The sequence below is a fragment of the Arvicola amphibius genome, chromosome 8, assembly GCF_903992535.2.
Source record: "Arvicola amphibius chromosome 8, mArvAmp1.2, whole genome shotgun sequence".
Lineage (NCBI taxonomy): Eukaryota > Metazoa > Chordata > Mammalia > Rodentia > Cricetidae > Arvicola > Arvicola amphibius.
Genome location: NC_052054.1, coordinates 78,110,369 through 78,130,341, shown reverse-complemented (window position 1 = coordinate 78,130,341; position 19,973 = coordinate 78,110,369). Strand labels below are relative to the sequence as shown.

Genomic DNA, 19,973 nt, shown 5'->3' with positions numbered 1-19,973 from the left:
TGTCCTTGTCCAATGGTCACCTTTGTCCCGCCCCTTTGGTGCCGCAGAAAAGAAGTAGCCAGTCACGAAAGAGAGTGCCCGGAAGGGGCTGGAGATAGGGTTTAGCGTGTGTGCGACCCTGCTAGGTTGGTGAGGTGAGTGTGATTATCTGGTCTCCCCACGCCTCTCTCTTCTCTCCTCACTTTCCCCTTCCAGTATCGGAGAGAGGGCGACTGGGTGCCTGGAGGTACTCAGAGTGGGGCTGGATCTGCGGGGCGACTTCTATTAACAGCATAGAGGGTTGTGGTTCGCCTTGGAGAGGCGATCCCTGCGCTGAGAGTGCGACTTCGTCCCCCACCTCCGCCCTGAGCTTCTTCTGTCCTAACAGGGACGCTGCAGGCGGTGAGATGTCCTTGACCGGCCTTCTCCGCGGCCTCACCACGCCCCTCAGTCGTGGTAAGTGAGTCTGGGCCGCAGGGACGAGGCCGGGTGAGGGCTGCTCACGGGGACTTGTGTGGCTTTTGCCAGAGTGAGGACGGTAACACCTTTAAACACGGTGCCTTTTTTTTTTTTGAGACAGCGTTTCACTGTAGTCCAGGCTAGCCTCTAATTAATTCGCTTTGTAGCAGGACGGCGTCGAACTCCTGATCGCCCGCTTCAACCTCCCGAGTATTACAGGCGTTCTCCGCCACGCCCCCGTCTCAAAGGGCAGGTGGTGCGAAGCTCCTATGTCCCGCGGTTTAAGTCAGTCATAGTCATGGCTCCCCCACACAGATAGTGGTGAATCCCTAGGATTGTGTTGCCTAGTGACACTCTGTCTTAGAGTGTGTAAGTACAGTCTGATGTTCACGCAGCAATCATACCAACAAATGTTCGTTCCTGGTTAGGTGTCTCGCCCTTGTGTTTATTCTGTCAGCAAGTATTTATTGGTGGGCTCTTATGGGTGAGAAATCCAAGCCAGGTATTTCAGTCATTCATTCATAAGTGCGATCTTTCTAAGTCTGAGATGTGCCTCCCACTGGAGGGGAACTTTTGTGTTTGTAGACATTCCCCAGACATCAGGTATCTTGCAGTGACCTGGGGGAGATATTGGGGATTTCATTCACTCAGATGTTCACTATCCAACCTGGTCTACATAGGGAGTTCCAGGGCAGGCATACCTATACAGTGAGACCCTGGGTTTTTTGTTTGTTTTTGTTTTCTTTTGTTGTTTGGATTTTTCGAGACAGGGTTTCTCTGTAGCCTTGGCTGTCGTGGAACTCCCTCTGTAGACCAGGTTGGCCTCAAACTCAGAAATCCCCCTGCCTCTGCCTCCCAACCAAGTGCTGAGATTAAAGGCGTGCGCCACCACCACCTGTTTTGTTTTGTTTTGAATGTTCAATTTTGTGTGTATAAGCTTTGCCTGTGTATGTCTGTTCATCTCTGCTTGGCATTTGTACAGGGCATCAGGTCCCCTGGGACTGGAGTTACAGGTGACTGCGAGCTGTCATGCGGGTGCTGGGAATCGAACCTGGGTCTTCTGTAGGAGCAACCAGTGCGCTTAGCCACTGAGGCATCTTTCTAGCCCCTGTATGAATGTTTTGCCTGCATGTATGTAAGCGCATTATGTGCACGTGTTAGACCCCTGGAACTAGAGTTACAGATGGTTGTGAGCCACAACCATGGGTGCTGGGAATCAAACCCCATCTTCTGCAAGAGGTTCCAACCATTGAGCCATTTGTCAGTCCTCACTAAAACCTCTAGACATCTGCAGTTATGACCTTGTAAAGGGTTTGGATCCCTCCCCAGAATATGGTAACCAAGTGGTCTCCATTGTGTCTCTCCAGGCCTGGCCCTAGGTCCCCAGCTCTGGGCCACACGTTCCATGGCCACCCTGAACCAGATGCACCGCTTAGGCCGCCCGAAGGAACCCCCTAAACGTCTGGGTCCCACAGAGGGCCGGCCCCAGCTGAAGGGTGTGGTGTTACGCACATTCATCAGAAAGCCGAAGAAGCCCAACTCCGCCAACCGCAAGTGCTGCCGAGTGCGCCTCAGCACAGGCAGAGAGGCTGTCTGCTTCATCCCCGGGGAGGGCCACACCCTGCAGGAGCACCATGTGGTCCTCGTGGAGGGCGGTCGGACCCAAGACCTGCCTGGGGTTAAACTCAAAGTTGTGAGGGGCAAGTATGACTGTGGCCACGTGCAAAAGAAGTGACCGTGATTGACAGTGGCCAGTCACTGGGTCCCCGGAAACCGCTTCTTGCTCTAGGGACTCTTGCTCTTGGACTCAAATCTTGCTCCGACTCATCAAGACTGCTATAAATCTGCCAGAGTTCTGGAGGTGAACTGGAAGGAAGCGCCGCCCTTCTGCCCACCTCCTTGCAAGCTCATTGCTGGGTGGGAGTTGAATAAACACCTGCAGTTTGTGGTGTCGCCCTTCATGCACTGCCTCTCCCTGCCTGTGGTGACAAATACCCATCTCTGTACCCCAGTTCCCTCTTCCGGAAGAAAGTTCACTGACAGAGGGGCTGTTCTAGGTGCTGATGATTATTAGCCAAAAGTTCCACATGCTTAGTGCATGTGTGTGTGGTGGTGATGGTGTACCGGCCCTGTGGAAGCCTGGCCCACATGTGGCCATGTGCCAGATAACAATAAGGCTGATACTGGAAGGGCATTGAAATGGTTAAATTCTTAGTGATGGCGCATGCCGGAGACCCTTTCTCAGAAGAGCCGGCGGGGGTGAGGGGAGTGTATGTGCTTCAGCTTGCTGATTCTTGCCTAGGTGCTGTTATTCTGGAGGAACAGAGGAACAGCGGAACAGCAGGTGCTCTTAGCCACTGAGCCTCTCCAGCCCCTGGGAGCCCCTTACCTCTGGCCTTTAGTTTCCTGCCTTGGATAGTGGCCTCAGTTGTAATTTGGCCTTTAGTAATCACAGGCATGGCCATGATAGTTTTAAGCTGTGGGAAATATGCTCACATTATTAGGCTCTGGAATTCAACTGGGTGCATGTACACACACACACACACACGGTTCCTGCCTGGTGACCTGGGGCAAGGCATTCAAATGAACCATGACAGCTGGACTCCATGCTTCACACCTGTAATTCTAGTACTGTAGAGGCTGAGGCAGGAGGATTGTTTTGAGTTTGAGATCAGTCTGGGCTATGGAGTGAGTCTTTGAAGAAGAAGGAAAAACAAAGCAAAACCTCAACTGACCCGGATCCTGGAAGTTTGCAGCTAATACTTAGCGCGAACACAGCCTCTTGATGGCCTCCGATTGTGCACACGTGGCCACATGTACATGGATCAGGGCTGGAGCCAGACAGGAGCACAGCTTGCAGACAGACTTCCTGAGTCTCATATGTTCTTGATGGAAGCAGAATCCCTCATACACCAGGCCAGCTCGGAGCTCCCTGTGTAGCTGAGAATGCCCTTGAGCTCCTTTCTCCACCTCCCGAGTGCTGGCATTACAGGCGTGAATGAATCATCATGCCCAGTCTTACGTGATGTTGGGGATGGACACATGGGGCCAAGTGTTCCGCACAGAGCTGTGACCTCTGCCTCGGCACCAGGTTTTGGTTTTGTTCTTCTGGATTGAAATTGTGTGTGTGCGCGCATGGAGGCCAGCGGTGTTGGATTCCCCCAGGAGCTGGAGGTATGTGTTGTGAGCTGCCTGATGTTGGTGTTGGCAACCCAACCTGGGTCTTCTGTAGAGCAATTTGTGCTCCTGACCTCTGCGCCATCTGCCAGCTCCTTAACACCAGCTGTTTTTTTTTTTTTTTTAAAGATTTATTTATTTATTACGTATACAACATTCTGCCTCCATGTATGCACGCACACCAGAAGAAGGTGCCAGATCTCATTACAGATGGTTGTGAGCCACCATGTGGTTGCTGGGAATTGAACTCAGGACTTCTAGAAGAGCAGCCAGTGCTCTTAACCACTAAGCCATCTCTCCAGCCCCTTCCCCTCCCCGCCATGCACGCCACAAGAGGGTGCAGGAGCTCGGGATGGACGGCCGAAGGCTGTCGTTTCTCAGCCGGGAATCGAACTCGGGACCTCTGGACTCACAGGTACTGCGCTTAACCGCTGAGCCACTGCTCGGCTCGGTTTGTTTGTTTTTTATAATTAATTTTTTCCTATTTTCTGTGCATTGATGTTTTGCCTGTATGTATGACTGTGAAGGTGAAGGATCCCCTGGAACTGGAGTTACAAACAGTTGTGAGCTGCCACATGGGTGCTGGGAACTGAACCCAGGTCCTCTGGAAGAGCAGCAGTGCACTTACCTGCTGAGCCATCTCTCCAGACCCTTAACACCAGTTTTATTGGGCAGTTGGGAGGAGTTAGAGCAGGTGTTAGGGGAGCCTCCCCCATAGCCTTTCTGCTGCCTCTGTAGGAGGGGGAGTGCTGGGAGAGGAGGATGTTACCTGGCAGGAGGAGTGGGGTCTCTGAGAACTGATGAGAACTACCCTGGCAAAGGTGAGGGTAGTAAAGACATTGTTCCCAGGTGGATATGAGACTCCTTAGAACATCACAGTTTCCTTGTAGGCATGTGCTGGTTTCAAGGACAGATGCCCTGGCTGACCTCTGTCCCCTGCTAGCAAACAACCCATCCCCTAATGTGCAGATGAGACAATGTCCGGGACTAGAGAGTCTCAGTGAGTGCAGGTGGCTGCCAACAAGCCTGATGACCTGAGCTTGATCCCCTGGATCCACATTTAAAGGAGAGAAGCTACCCCTGTAAGTTGTGCTGACCTCCCACATGTGGTTCTCAACCTGTGGGTTGTGACCCCTCTACTATTTCCATTACCATTCATAATAGTAGCAAAATTACAGTTATGAAGTAGCAGCAAAATATTTTTTTAAGTTATAAACTGATTGGCCCATTAGCTCAGGCTTCTTATTAACTTTTATAACTTATATTAGCCCAGTATTCTTTTCTATGTTAGCCACGTGGCTCGGTACCTTATTCAGTGAGGCAGTCACATCTTGCTTCTTCTGTGGCTGGACCAGGACTGCTGAAAGCCACAACAAAATAATTTTATGGTTGGGGATCACCACAACATGAGGAACTGTGTTCAGGGGTCATAGCATTAGGAAGCTTGAGAACCACTGGTCTACAGTAACTAAAGAGACCATTGTGCCCCTTTCAGAGCACTGGGGTCAGTTCCTAGCACCCACACTGACTCACAGCCATCTGTAACTCCAGTTCTTCCTGTGGATTCCTGCACTCAGTGCACGAACCCACACACTAACACACAATTAAGTTTTTTTTTTTAAGTCACTGTTTCCTTATAAGTAGCTTTCTCTTTTTGTTATAAATCTGAGATTGGTCCATTGGATGTTTTGTTTTTTGACAAGGTCTCACTTACCTCAGGCTGGTCTGGAATGCAGTATACAGCTGAGGATGACTTTGAACTCATGATCCTCCTGCCTTGGATTAGAAGCGTGTGCTATCAGGTCTGGCTCAGCCTGTTTTTGTTTCTGTTTTTATTTTTCACATGGTTTACCCACTGACATCCCTACATGAGGCAGTTCTCAGGCTTCGTAACTTAGAGATGTCTGTCACTTTATGGTGGCTCCTGCTTGAGGAGAGAAGGAAGCTGTAAACAAGCTGGTTAGGTCTCTGGTTTGTCACAATAGGAGGGCCATGATGCTGAAACAGCAAGTATGTAGGGGAGCCACACAGGATCCCCCTTTTTTTTGTTCAGCCGGGGGCTGCAAAGCCACCTTTGACTTTAACACCACCCAGGAGAAGGCAGTGTGTCCTGGAAGTCCCAAAGGGCTGACCATCTAGGACTGACGAATCCTGACCCACACACTAGAGCGGGCCACAATGACACCGTAGTGTCCCAGCCAGGAATGTATGTCTCTTCTATACTGCTTGAAAGACACATCGGATGCCCTTGCCAAAGTCAGTGAAGACAAGAGAGACCTGTGGGGGAGAGAGATGGAGTGAGGCTGGTGCCTCTTCCTCCACCTTCAGGCTCCCCGCACCAGGGGCACCTGCTCATACTCTAGGTGCTGTGGGCACAGCAGTGAAAGAAGGGCCTAGATGCCGAAGACTGGTATTGGGGAGAGCAGTGGGCATTCTCCAGGAGGGAGGCAGGCATGAACTGGTATGAGGAGGTGAAAAATATGGGAGGAGAGATGAGAAGGACTGGGAGCTACGTAAGGTTCTGGAGAAAAAGCCTTGCAGATGGTGAACCGTCAGTGCCAAGATCCTGAGGTCAGGGTGCCTGTAACAGACCGAGGGAGAAGTAGGAGGTGAGCTCAGGTAGGTAATGAGCCCCAAGACTGGCACCCTCTCCCAATTTTATCTTCACCCATTGGTTACTGGTTGATTGAAAGGGATTCTATAGAGCCCTGGCTAGTCTCAGACTGAGAGATCCACCTGCCTTTGCCTCTCACGCTGGAATTAAAGGCCTGCACCACCACTTGAGACAGCTCAGCTTGGCCTTGAACTCTTGATCCTCCTGCCTCAGCCTCCCAAGTGCTGTGATTTGAAGTGTGCACCATCGGGCCAGGCTCCTGCATGCAGTCATGAAATTTGAGGCCAGTCACTCTCTCTGTGGCTCAGTTTCTCAACTCTAGGACTTCGGTTCATGCATTACAGCACCTTTAACAGTACCTTGAACACAGTAGCTGCTCAGTAAATGCTCTAATAAAATGATTAATCAGTAAGCCTCTTAGAGCAGGGTCTGGATGTACTGTAGTATAGCCTTGATCATTGGTAGCTAATATCACAGACCCCATCAATGAAACCGGAAACCCAGCAGGGTGACTGTTGAGTGCAGCACCTTGGAGCGGACCAGGGCTGAGTGGAGATTCAGAACTCAGACGGACTGGGCTGGGTGAACAGAGAACTTGACCACTTCATTTTCATATTCACCCAGTAGGCGGGCCTGAAGCCTGTAGATGCAGCCACAGTTCTCCTGGGTGCCCCACCTGCCAGGTGGCAGTGTGTCTTCAGGTCCCTGCCACCCAGCCAGCTCTCTGGGTTGGGAGGAAGGAGGCTGAGGGCTAAGCTTTCCTGCACCTGAACCAAGGTCCTATCCACTTGCACAGCATCTGGTGTGTCCAGGTACTACAAGAAGATGGGTCTAGGTGCTGGGGCGGAGCTAAATCATGGGGGCGGAGCCAGGCTTGGAAGACTGTTGCTTCTTTGGGGGGGTGGAGGTTGGAACTACAGTGCTCCAGGGAGGAGCCACGCCCAGGCTGAAAGCGTTGGCCTGGAGAAGGAACCTGAGCCCAAGAGAAGAGACCAAATGCATTTCAAAAGGCTCTTGTGCCTCAAGCTAGAGTTCTTAGGTCAGTTGCCAACTTGTCAGAAGCCTTGACTCTCCACAGAATTTTAGGGCTGGCACTGAGTGGAATGATAGCATGGAGCCAGTCAGTGGGCTCCTGTGCATAACCCGTGCCTGCTTGCTTGGGAAGAGGCTTGAGATGCAACAGGGTTCTCCTCTCTCTTGCTCTGCCGCTGTATCTCCCAAGAAAGGGAGCCCGACCCAGTGGGCTGATGGGGATGAAACTGAGCTATCCCTGCAGCCCGCTCTAGCCACATCGCTGCAGCTCTGGGTGGCCGGCCGGCCAGTCTTTGCACACCAGTCAGCTATGCCAATCTGGGCACTGTCCAGCAGCTCCTGCCACACTCCTTCCATCACCAGGTCTACAGTTGCCTCTTGAAGCACCGTCTGGAAGGGAGATGCTGGGGCTGAGACACAGTCTTAAAACCACTTCCTCCACAAAGCCTCTCCTGATCACCCTGCTTAAAGTAGCTGCTCAGGTTTGTCTTTTGGGACAAGAATGCATCTCCTGTCACACTATCCCCTTCCCCATTTCCATCTTGCTATGCCTCCAGGAGGCTGATCTTCATGCTAGACCCTTACTCCTGATGCTGGTGGAGACCAGGTTATATGTATAAATAAGGAAACTCACTAGACAGCTGAACTGGGAGTTTTGGGGCCCAAAAGATAGTGCAGAAACTTGTTAGTGGAATGAGCTGTGTCAGGACAAACCTAGGTATGCATGGGAACTTCGTAAATGATAGAGGAAGTGTAGGAATGGTGGTGTGGATCTGTATTGCCAGTACTTGGGAAGTGGCAGCAGGAGGATCAGGAATTCAAGGCCAGCCTCACCTACACATGAGTTCAAAGTCAGCCTGGTCTAATGAGACGCTGCCTCAGGAGAAAAAAAATCAGACATTCTGGAGCCAGGTTATCTGGGTTCAAATTCTAACTCTACCATTTATCTATCTATCTATCTATCTATCTATCTATCTATCTATCTATCTATCTCTCTATCTCTCTATCTATTTATTTTGAGACAGTATCTCACTATGTGGATCTGAGCTGTCCTAGAACTCATTGTGTAGATCAGGCTGGCCTTAAACTCACAGAGATCTGCCTGCCTCTGCCTTGAGAGTGCTAGGATTAAAGGCGTGTATCAGTATTCCCAACCCACAAATATTATTAAATATTAGCTATCCTCTATGTTCTAGTTTCTCATAAATGGGGTAAAGAGAAAGACTTAACAGATTGTAACAGCAGGGGCATGGTTCAGTGGAAGCATGCTTTGCTTATCATTCCTGAAGACCTAGCTTTCATTTCTAATATCACAAAGACCACCAGCACCGAAACCAAAACAAAAGTTAGATAATGATGTGGTAGCATACACTTGGAGTCCCAGCATGCTGGAGGTTAGTGGTTCAAGTTTATCCTCTGCTACAAATCAAGTAGAGGCCACTCTGCCTACGTAAGACCCCATCTCTAAACCAGGGTTAGGGAGACGGCTCAGTCTATAAAGTGCTTACCTTGCACGAAGACCTGAATTCCACCCCAATAACCTCATAAAAACCCCAGAGTGCCAGCACCAGGGGCTCTGACGCCCTCTTCTGGTCTCTTTGGGCACCTGCATTCACAAGCACAGCACACCTCTCCACATATACACATAATTAAAAAAATATTTAAAATATTTGTTGAATGAAGAACAAAGGAAGGAGGGAAGGGGAGAGCGAAAGTAGGGTAAGCAGCCTGAAGTAGGTCCTTCCCCCTCTTTGGACCCTCACCCAAGGCATCAGGGAGCACTCACTGAAAAAAAGTCATGAAGCAGGTCTGGGAGGGAGGCCCTGGCACCGCTGTCAGATTCTTTTCCACAGCCCAGCCCTTCCCTCTGTGCTCCACCTCCCAGCCTCTGAAGCCCTCTGTAGGAAACAACGTGACAGAATAAAAGCATTCGCTCGCACCCTACAGGAGCAGAGGCCTCGCGGTCGACCCTGCCCATCAGCTATACTCTCCAGTACACTTCAGTCTGGGGCGTCTTACTGAACCCATCTTTCAAGTTCTGTATCCTGACCCCACCGACCCGTCACCCAACCAGCTTCTCCTTTCGGCTTTCTCTGATGCACTGAGTCTCAGAGTCCCTCGGTCCCACCTTTCTGCGCCTCCAACTTTCAGTCTTGCCCGCCCACCCTCTCAGGTTAGCAACTCTGCTTAATGTTTTATGCAACTCCCCCTTCCACCCGCGCCCAATCCGCTTTGTCTTAGCTCTCCTCGGCCCCACCTCCCTCTAGGGCACGCCCCCTGACCCGTATTAGCTTCCTTAGCTGCCACTCAGTCCCGCCCCCTACCTGGGTCTTCCGGGTTTTAGGCCCTGCCCTCTAAGCGGTAGAACCCCCATTCTAGGAGTAGGCCCCGCCCACCAGTCGGAATGCCCCGCCTCCAGGGACCCACGCTCTGCTAGAGCGCCGGATGGGAGCTCGTCGTGGCGGTCACCGGCGTCCGGACAGCGCTGAGCCAAGGCGTAGAGGGCTCTGCCCTCCGCGCTGCGGTCGCGGGCCAGCTGCAGCAGCCACACGCTCTGATCATCCACCACGTCGCTCCAGACTCGGCACACGGGCCGGCAGCGCGTCACCAACGCGCGGGGAGGCAGGTAGCTCAGCATCTGCACCAGCAGCTCCGGGGGCAGCGCTTCCAGAGTCACGCGCGGAGCTTCTGTCATCTGCCGTCGCGAGGTCCAGGCTCCCATGTCTCGCCGCCGGCGTCCTCTGGGTGAAGAGGAATCTGCGGGTCAGCTTCCCTGGGTCACGAACTGGGTTCATGTTGCCTGACTGCAGACAAGATGGAGCATATTGGTTCCCCTGAAGCCAAAGACCCCTCCAAATCTAATCCAGTACCAGCGGGGTGTGGTGGAGCACGACTGTAATCACAGTACTTTGGAGGCAAAGGCAGGAGGATTACCGTGAATTTGAGGCCAGCCTGTCCCACATAATGAAACTTTTTTAAAAAACAACAAAACTCAATGAGGGGAAAACCATTTCGGCCCAGACCCTCCCACCCCCCATCCTTTGTGCCATCCACTTGGGCCTTGCAGTTCACTTTGATTTCCAGCAAAGTCACTTTATTCTTTCTTGTGTAGAATCTGGTTCTCCTCCTCTCTCTCTCTCTCTCTCTCTCTCTCTCTATCTCTCTCTCTCTCTTTCTCTTCACCTGGGCTCGAGGAGAGAGATGGCGTAGTGAGGTGAACTGATTCGTCGGTATTCGGGGCACGGGTGGAGGGGAGGGAGGGCGGAGTGCGAGAGCGGATTAGCTGTTGGCGCTTTCTGTTTCTTTGTCTTAGTTCTTTCTTCTTATTGTCTTCTTTCTTTCTTCTTTATTTCTTTTCTTTCTTCTACTTTTCTCTCTTCTTTCTTTCTTTCTTTCTTTCTTTTTCTTTCTTTCTTTTTCTTTCTGTTCTGTCTGCATGTGTGCCTGTAGGCCAGAAGAGGGCACTAGATCTCACTACAGATGGTTGTGAGCCACCATGTGGTTGCGGTTGCTGGAAATTGAACTCAGGACCTCTGGAAGAATAGTGCCCTTAACCACTGAGCCGTCTCTCCAGCCCCCTGAATCCGGTTCTCCTCTTAGGCTCTTTCCAAACCAGTAGCGTCCTTTCCTCCTTCGAGCTGCGTCCAGACCATTCCGTCTGTGCCCTCCTGAAGTTCCCATCCGCAGATCTCAGTCATGGAGCAGCGGGCCCACTGCCCCTTTTTCTCCTCCACTCTCTCCAGTGTCTCGGAGTTCCTCGTCCAGCCCCACCCCCTCCCCGTGGTCTCCAATCCTATGCTCCTATGGCCTTCACACTGCCCCTCCCGCCCTCTGACTGATCATTGAAGGCCTTACACGTACTCTTTACCTTCTCACACCTAGTATTGTTTGAATTCCAATTCCGAGTCGCCCTCTGTGCCTGCACCCACGGAACACTACAGTCTTACTTAGAGCTTCTCTTCTTTACAGGCTGACTCGGTGACTCTTCAGTACTGCCTAGGAATCAGATTCTCCTGCTCATTCATTATTTTCTCCCACCTCTACATTGGGGAAGGGGTTTTGCTTTTGTTTCCACAGGAAAAGAAAAGCTATGGATACCATCAAAATTGATAAAGATTCGATTTGAACAAGAAACACCTCTGAATTAGAAGAGATGATAGTTCATCAAATAATGGTTGCTTGATATAAACTAACCTATAAAACTAATGTGGCTGGAGAGATGGCTGAATGGTTAAGAACTCTGCCTTCTCTTCCAAAGGTCCTGAGTTCAATTCCCAGTCAACCACATGGTGGCTCAGAACCATCTGTAATGAGATTTGGTGCCTCTTCTGGCCTGCAGGGATACATGCAGGCAGAGCACTGTATACATAATAAACAAATAAAAATTTTTTAAAAAGCTAAACATCCAATGTCGTTGTCTTAGTCAATGTTCTAATGCCATAAAGAGACATCATGACCAAGACAACTCAAAAAAACAACCCCAAAAACTTAACAAATGCTTTTTTCATTTGATCAGATACAACTTGCCAAGAGAGACTCTCCCCCAAAATTAGGACTGGGGAAGGGTTTTGTTTCTGTCTTTTCAGGAGAATAAAGGCATCCAGCTAAGGAATCTGAAGACCACTGGACAAATGAGACATCTGAAGAAAAAGGACAAATCATCCAGGAAAAAATAATGTCTCAAGAAAAGGAGTAAATTGGTCTATTGATATATCACATTTCCAACAGGATAAAACTTCATAAATCTTCCCAAGTGTTTGTTTCTGCTGTTTGCTACAGACATATAATGCAAATGGTCTTTTTGTAGTCCCAGTCCAATTAAAGAGTAAAGCTGCTTTGGAGTTGGAGTGTGGCTCTCTCCTTCTCTAAGCCCAAGTACGCTTGTTAAAGTGAAATCCAAAATCTCTGTCTCATGTCAGAGGAGCCACCTGGTGTGAACAGAAGAAAAACAAATATTTAAGGACTATTTTATTGCTACCAATCTCATAATCCTTTGGCTTTATATTGACCTCATAATACCTTTTCATAAGGCCTAATATATTTTTAAACTTTTTATCATGATATTAATGGTCATATAGATTACTAATTCTAGAAAAAGGTTTCATTTACCTCCCTGTACATGACTTCAGGTTTGAGTATCCATCAGTTTTCTGCAGTGAACCATGAGCATGCCTAACAGCGACCTCTGGAGTCTCTATAAGGAGGATGGGACCCCACAACGATTCCCCCAGGACTATGATAACACCACTGAGCTGAAGAACACCACCTAAAGATCAGCTTTGGACTACAACTGCTCAGAACAATTGTGAGGTGTCTAGCTGAGATGATCCAGCCTAACAGACTACTCTAGCCAGGACTCGAGACAAACCCTGCATTCCCCGTTATGCAAAGACTTCAACAAATGACACACCTACCTCTCCCAGCGTAGAAGGAAGTGGCGGGGCTGCGTCCCGCCACCCAGCCGTCGGCTAGCTTTACACCTGAAATAATTACATGGAAACTGTATTCTTTTAAACACTGCCTGGCCCATTATCTGTAGCCTCTTATTGGTTAATTCTCACATCTTCCTTTAACCCATATTTAGTAATCCGTGTAGCACCACGAGGTGTGGCTTACCAGGAGAGATCTTAACCTGCGTCCATCTCAGAGAGGAGAATCATGGTGACTGCCTGAAGAGTCTCCCCACTCCTGCTACCCAGCATTCTGTTCTGTCTACTCCGCCTACCTAATTTTCCATTCTCTTAAAGGGCCAAGGCAGTTTTCTTTATTAATTAACCAATGAAAGTAACATAGACAGATAACTCTCCTCCATCATCCCAGGACTTGACAATTAACCAAAAAATTTTCTTTTCAGTATCCTCTAAAGATACCATCACCTCCAGACAGCAAGAAGTAAATTTAAAAATACAACGTTCACATTCCTAAGAGGTGGGGTGGGTGGTTTTTGGTTGTTCAATGAGTTACGGATATTTGTCATTGTTTGGGGGGGGGGTTGATTACAAGTTGTTATTGGTTACAGTCAGGAGGAAAGTTGAACAAAGGAGATTTAATTCAGACTTGTTTTGAAAAGAAAAAAATGAGGATACAGATGTGATAGGATAAAAGGTTACAATCTACTCTGAAAAGAAAAAAAGGGAGGGTATAGATACAATAAGGTAGAAAGGTAGATTATTGAATCTACTTTTAGAAAGCAACTACTAATTTTAAATGTTTTACATTGGATTAGACTTTTATATATTGTATACTAATACTGTATATTGATACAAATTTGGGATTAATTTTGTTAAAACATACTGTATATGTGTCTACTCTTGTTCAAGGTATTGTACCTATAGAGCTCATTTAACATGTGATGCAAATTTCTAGTCCTTGAAAACTATTATCATCAACTGTTTAGGATAATAAGGAAATGCAGGTTAATAGTTGATCACCTAGATAATCAAACTTGTAGTCACATTAGGTATGTTTTCAAGGTTAAATAGACAGGTCATCTTCAAGTACTTCAGAGATCTGCAGAATATGGCATTTAAGATGTTTTAATAGCATAGGTTCCTCTTTTATGACAGTGAGACATGTCTGCTCCTGGCAGCACCAATCTACTTCAGAGAAGATGATGGGCACCAAATAAAAGAAACTCCACAGAGTGTTTCTTTGTGACAAAAGTAAGCCCCTGAGAGAGAGTGCCCTTGTCCCAACTGCTGACACTACCTGTCCTAACTGAACAAGCAGGACACAAAAGAAAGTGACTGCCAAACATTGTCAAGGCAAGGCACGGCAGCCCCTTCAGGGTATCCTGCTTCACAGAAAAGTCTCTTGAATATGCTAGGCCTATAGGCTGAAGATGAATGTCCCAATGTTGTAGAACAACTTTGGGTAATTTTCCAGGCAGCCAGTTGTTTCTGTCATTTCTCACATTTTTTGGAAGTCACTTGCATGCACTTCCTGCTTACTCAGTTCATATTATTTCCTTCTTGGGTCTCTGAGGGAGTTGAAGACCAGATAGTTATAGATACAATTTTCCTTGTTTACCAGATGCAGAAAGCAAGTTATGATAGACAGTAAATTAGGTACAAGACTTTGGACTCACAAGATAGGATAGATATGGAGTATTTTCTCTGAATTTGTCAAATGCAAATGGACAAGACATTGTGGATGTATTTATTGCCTATGTATAATATATATATGTATATATATAGTTATTGTACTTATTGTGTATTGTTTTTCTTGTTATGACCTTTTTTATTTTATACAAAAGAGGAAATATAGTGATATTTTATTTATGTTTTAATAAATAATCAGAAGGTAAAACTAAGCTGCTAGAGGTCAGGTAATGGTGACAGGCACCTTTAATCCCAGGATTTGGGAGAGAGAGGCAGATGAATTTCTATGAGTTCAAGGCCATCCTGGGCTACACAAGATCGATACAGAAATAGATCCAGGTAGTGTAGGCTCACACTTTTAATCTCAGTACTAGGGAGTCACATGCCTTTAATTCTAACACTAGAGGGGAATATAAGAGGGAAGGAGAGAGAGACTCAGGGCTCAGTCTGCAGTTGCCCAGCCTTGGTAGAGGTAAGACTTTTCTAGTAGCTTGGCTGTTTTGCTTTTCTGATCTTCATCTTGAATCTCAATATCTGTCTCTGGGTTTTTATTATTCATGCTACAGTTCTCACCCGCAATATCTTCTGAATCTTTCCATTTTCTTCCTTCCTTTTGCTTTTTGGAGACACGGTTTCACATAGCCGAGGCTAGTCTCAAACTTGCTATGTAGCCAAGGCTGACTTTGAACTCCTAATCCACCAGCCTTCACCTCCCACATGCTGGCATTACAGGTGTGTTGTCACCATGCCCAGCTGGTGAGCTTTTTCTAGGCACCCTACAATGTCCAGGTCATCAATGTGGCGCAAAGCTGAGCTGGCCCCACTGGCAACATTTCACTGTTGCTACTGAGCTCCTAGGAACCTTCTCCCCATTCTAGGCTTCGCCCTGCATTCCTTGTTAGCCCTGTCAGAGATGACCTTTGAACCTTAGTTCTCAGGGGCTCTCCCCCACACCACCACCACCTCCTGGCCCTGTGCTTCCTTCCTCACATGCAGGGGAAGCATTTGGATCAAGTGTTGCCACGTTTTCAAGCTAAAGGCAGAGTCCCTGGGAGCTACAAGGTCCTACATTGCCGGCCCATGTCTTTCTGTTCTCATGTCCCTCCCTCTGCCTCCGCTACACAGGCTCCCACACCTCACGGCCCTTGCTCTGGCTGTCCCCTCTCCTGGGAGCAGGATGCTTACATTTGTGTTTCCTTCAGGTCTTTGCTCAAATGTCGCCACATATCTCTGCTTTATCACTTTAGGACCTCATCGCCAAACCTAAACCCCCTCTTCCCTTTTCCTTAAACTTTTTCCTTTAAGAAATTTATTTATCTTGCCAAGTGTGGTGGCTCATGCCTTTTTATCCCAGTGTTCCTGAGGAAGAGGCCGACAGATCTCTGTGAGTTTGAACCAGCTTGTCTACATAGAGGGTTCTAGGCCAGTCAGGGCTAGTCTTAAGAATAGAAGGAGGAGAAAGATGAAGAGGAAAGAAAGACAGACAAATGGGGCTGGACCAATGGACTGGTGATCAAGAGCACTTGCTGTTCCCGCAGAAGACTGGTTGAATCCCCTAGCACGTACACGGTGGCTCACAGCTGCTGCAATTTACAGCTGCAGGGATCTCATGCCCTCTCCTAGCTTCTGAGGTCACGAGACATGTGCACATGGCACACGGGCATACGTGCAGGCAAAGCACCCGTGCAATAAGATAAATGTTTTTTAAAAAGTACAGGCCAGGCAGTGGTGGTGTGCCCCTTTAATACCAGCACTTGGAAGGCAGAGGCAGGCAGATCTCTGTGAGTTCGAGGCCAGGCTGATCTACAAAGCGGGTTCTAGGACAGCCAGGGCTACACAGAGAAACTTTATCTCAAAATGCCCCTCCCCACAAAGTACAAGTAGATAAAAATAAAAATGAAGGTTCGAGGTCACTTGTTAGACTGGGGACCTCAGAGAGTGAGCCTTGTTCATAAAGCTTTTTCCTAGTTTACAGGATGCCCTAGTTTACAGGCTTGGATCCTCAGGAAAGGAAGGGATGGAGAAGAAGAAAATGAAGAGGAGGAGAAAGAAAAGGCAGGGTTAAGCCAAGCAAAGCTTGAAACCTGTTTACTGCATGTGGGAACTCCAGGCCTCTCTCTGCACATGGGACCTCACTCACGTGGTCTAGAGGCCAAATGTCAATCACCAGCTGAAACCAGTTTGGGTAGGAGACAGTTACTGCCTGACTGCTGCTGACCACTGGGGAGCAAGGCTGAGTCACTGCCGTGTTTGGGGGGAGGTTATCACCGGTTGTCATGGTAACTGGGGATGCTGCTAACATTCCATCTGCAAGAACCTATGACTGTACATTCCAAAAAGGACTAGAATGGTTCCTCCTATGTGACACGTGGCTCCATAACTGTGCTAGTCATAGGGCTCTGGTACCGGGGACGTGACATTGCTAAAGGATTTCCAGGTGGCATTCTAAAAAAGTCCCTCCTGACTCCCCCTGAAGTCGAGTTCCTTCTCGGGAGTCCTAGAGTATTGCTAAGTGGTTAACAGCTGGCTGGTGGGGTAGGCAGACTGAGGTCCCCAGGCTGTGCAAGCCGCCTCTACCACATCCCTGCCTGAGACAGCTGCTTTGAGGGCAGTGGACTGGAGAGACCACAGGGAGGTGTGGCCTAGGCAGCCCAGCTGTTCCAGCCCAGCTGTCTTCCTGTTTCCAACACAGGTACCCGTGGAGAAGCTCTCGGTGACGCAGCTTCCTCTTCCATCAGATAGCAATTACATGAGCCCCCTGAGTGTGGGCCAGTTGGCTGAGCCCCGTTAGTGAGTAGATCACTGAAAGAAAACAAAATCACTGCCTATGCAACCATCCATCTTTGTTCTGAGACAAGACAACCACCATATGTGTGGAGCTCAAAAGACAACTTTGTGGTCAGGTCTCTTCTCCCACCATGTGGATCTCGGGGGACAGAACTTAGGTCGTCATGCTTTTGCCAAACGCCTTTACCCACTGGGTCTTGTCACCAACCCTCGAGTTTTCCAGAAGTTGGTGGTAGCTTTTATTTTTGTTGGTGGTGTTATGCAGGGGCTTACTCTAGTGAAGGTCGGCCTAAAATATGCGGTGGTCCTCCCGCCTCAGCCTTGCTGTGATTACAGCCCTAAACTCCTGTTAGTACATGTCAGTTTGAATTGAAATTGGATCCTTTTAATAATAGTCTTCTTCCTCTGCCGGCTGCCACGGGTTTCCAGTAGGGGGCGCTGGAGGAGCGTGGCAGGCGGCATGGTTGGACTCGCAGCTTTCGGGCTTCTCCATGGCATGTGCCTGCAGGCTGCAGTGTCTCTGGCATTGCCGGGATTCTCCAGCATCTGGTTCCTGCCACGTGTGTGGCCGACAGCACCACCTCACCCCAGACACTTCCCTGTATGCGGTTTTGTCTGACATCCTACAGGATGTGCACTTCTGGCAAATTCCATCCCAGCCTGGGGCTGCTGTCTTTTTGTTGTTATTTTCATTCAAAATTTTGTTTTTAACTTTTGTTTGTGTGTGTGTGTGTGTGTGTGTGTGTGTGTGTGTGTGAACCTGTGTGGCACACGTGTGGCACTCAGAGAACAGTTTGTAGGTGCCAGTTCTCACCTTCACCTGTGTAGTTTCTGAGGATGAGTTCAGACCGTCAGGCTTGGTGGTAAGTGCCCCCCCCCCCCCAGGTGCCTCAGTTGCCCTTTTTGGTGTTTTTGAAATGGGGTTCAGGCTGTCAAGGCTGGCCTTGAACTTCTTAGCATTCTGAGATTCATCTCTGAAGTGCTGGGATTACGGCTGTGATTTCTCTCTCCTTTCCTCCCTCTCTTTCTTCCTCCCATTTCTGAATAATAGTTTCCTTATGTTGCTCAGGCTGGCCTTGAACTACTGTGCTTAAATTATCCTCTTGACTCAACCTCCCAGGGAGCTAAGACTACACATGTGCCTACACATAGAATAAAATAAATGTTATAAAATATAAAATTGACTCTTAAAAATAATTATTTTAGGGCTGGAGAAATGGCTCAGTGGTTAAGAGCACTGCCTGCTCTTCCAAAGGTCCTGAGTTCAATTCCCAGCAACCACATGGTGGCTCACAACCATCTGTAATGAGGTCTGATGCCCTCTTCTGGCCTGCAGGCACAGACACCGACAGAATATTGTATACATAATAAATAAATAAATATTTTTTAAAAAATAATTATTTTAATGTTTATAAATGTTTTGCCTGCGTGAATGTAATAAGTGTACCACAGTCATGCCCGGAGCCTGAAGAAGTCAGAAGATGGCATTGGATACCCTAGAACTAGAGTTAAGGATGTTTGTAAAGTACCATGTGGATGCTGGGCATTGAACCAGGGTCCTAGACAAGAGCAGGAGATGCCATTAGCTACTGAGCCATCTTTCCAGGTCCTGAAATGATGTTTCGATTGTGTGTGTGTGTGTGTGTGTGTGTGTGTGTGTGTGTGTGTGTGTGTGCATGTGTAAGCAAGGATGTGCACATACAGAGGCTGGGGGACAGCTCGTGTGTGTGCGTGCGTGTGCACGTGTGCGTGTGTAAGCAAGGATGTGTACATACAGAGGCTGGGGGACAGCTCACAGGAGTTGGTTCTCTCCTTCAGCCTGGTGGGCTCTGGGGTCAAACTCAGGCCATCAGCCTTAGCAGTAAGCACCTTTATACACTAAACCTCCCCCCGCAGCACCTTTACACACTAACTCCCCTGAGCACCTTTACACACTAAACCTCTCCCCCCGCAGCACCTTTACACACTAACTCCCCTGAGCACCTTTACACACTAAACCTCCCCTCCCCCCCACAGGCTTTCTCTGTGTAGCCCTGGCTGTCCTGGGACTCACTGTAGACCAGGCTGGCCTTGAACTCAGAGATCTGCCTGTCTCTGCTGGGATTAAAGGCGTGCACCACCACTGCCTGGCCCCAGTTACACTTTAATAGCTCTGAGTCACCAACATAACTACATGGTTCCAGGCTCCTGATTAGTCTCTCCTTGACGTGTCTGTCACATACTCCCTAGGCTGGCTTCCTCTTTCAGAACAGCTCCTGCGTGACTCGTCCGCTTTGCTGGATGATCTGTTAGGGTCCCATTCCTTTTTTTATCGCTGAGTAATATGCCAGTGAGCAGATGCCCCGGAATCTGTTTATCCACTCGCCGTGACGCACACTTGAACTGTTCCCACTTGGAGCTGTCATGAATGAAACTGATCTGTGGGGACACAGGCTGCATTTCTCTTGGGTAAATACCTAGGAATGGGATTATTGGGTCGTAGGGTAAGTACGCATTTCACTGTACAAGAGAATGCTCAAGGGGCCTGGAGAGATGACTCACTAGCTAAGAGCACTGGCTGCTCTTCCAGAGGATCTGGGTTGAATTCTCAGCACCCACATGGCGGCTCACAACCACCTATATCTCCATTTCCAGGGATCTGATGCCCTTTTCTAGCAATACAGGTACTGTACTCATGTGGTGCGTGTACATACATGAAGTTAAACACCCACACACTTAAAATTGCCATTAATTAAACTTAAATAAGCATTAATTAAAAAATAAACTCTGAGTCATTATGTGCTGGAGCACACCTTTAATCTCAGCACTTGGGAGCAGAGGCAGGC

At 48.6% G+C, this 19,973-nt stretch overlaps 2 protein-coding genes across 2 annotated transcripts; one reads left to right on the top strand and one right to left on the bottom strand.

Annotated features, from left to right (window-relative positions):
- The first annotated feature begins 57 nt into the window (after positions 1 to 57).
- On the top strand, positions 58 to 2,399 carry Mrps12 (mitochondrial ribosomal protein S12). Its single transcript, XM_038340464.1, has 3 exons — positions 58 to 134; positions 368 to 435; positions 1,806 to 2,399. Exons 2-3 carry the CDS (start codon positions 387 to 389, stop codon positions 2,171 to 2,173), a joined length of 417 nt encoding a protein of 138 aa, XP_038196392.1. The 5' UTR covers positions 58 to 134; positions 368 to 386; the 3' UTR covers positions 2,174 to 2,399.
- Positions 2,400 to 5,750: 3,351 nt separating this feature from the next.
- Positions 5,751 to 9,983, bottom strand: LOC119821487 (F-box only protein 17-like). The gene is given in 7 exon segments (XM_038340542.1): positions 5,751 to 5,853; positions 5,855 to 5,931; positions 6,809 to 6,905; positions 7,563 to 7,632; positions 7,635 to 7,651; positions 9,048 to 9,231; positions 9,689 to 9,983. Coding segments are annotated over 7 exon segments (843 nt in total).
- Positions 9,984 to 19,973: the final 9,990 nt, after the last annotated feature.

Bases quoted from the DNA above. Each gene is read 5' to 3' on its own strand.
- Mrps12 (XM_038340464.1), top strand. From the start codon at position 387: ATGTCCTTGACCGGCCTTCTCCGCGGCCTCACCACGCCCCTCAGTCGT. The intron at 436-1,805 runs GTAAGTGAGTCT...GTGTCTCTCCAG, and splicing joins CACCACGCCCCTCAGTCGTG to GCCTGGCCCTAGGTCCCCAG.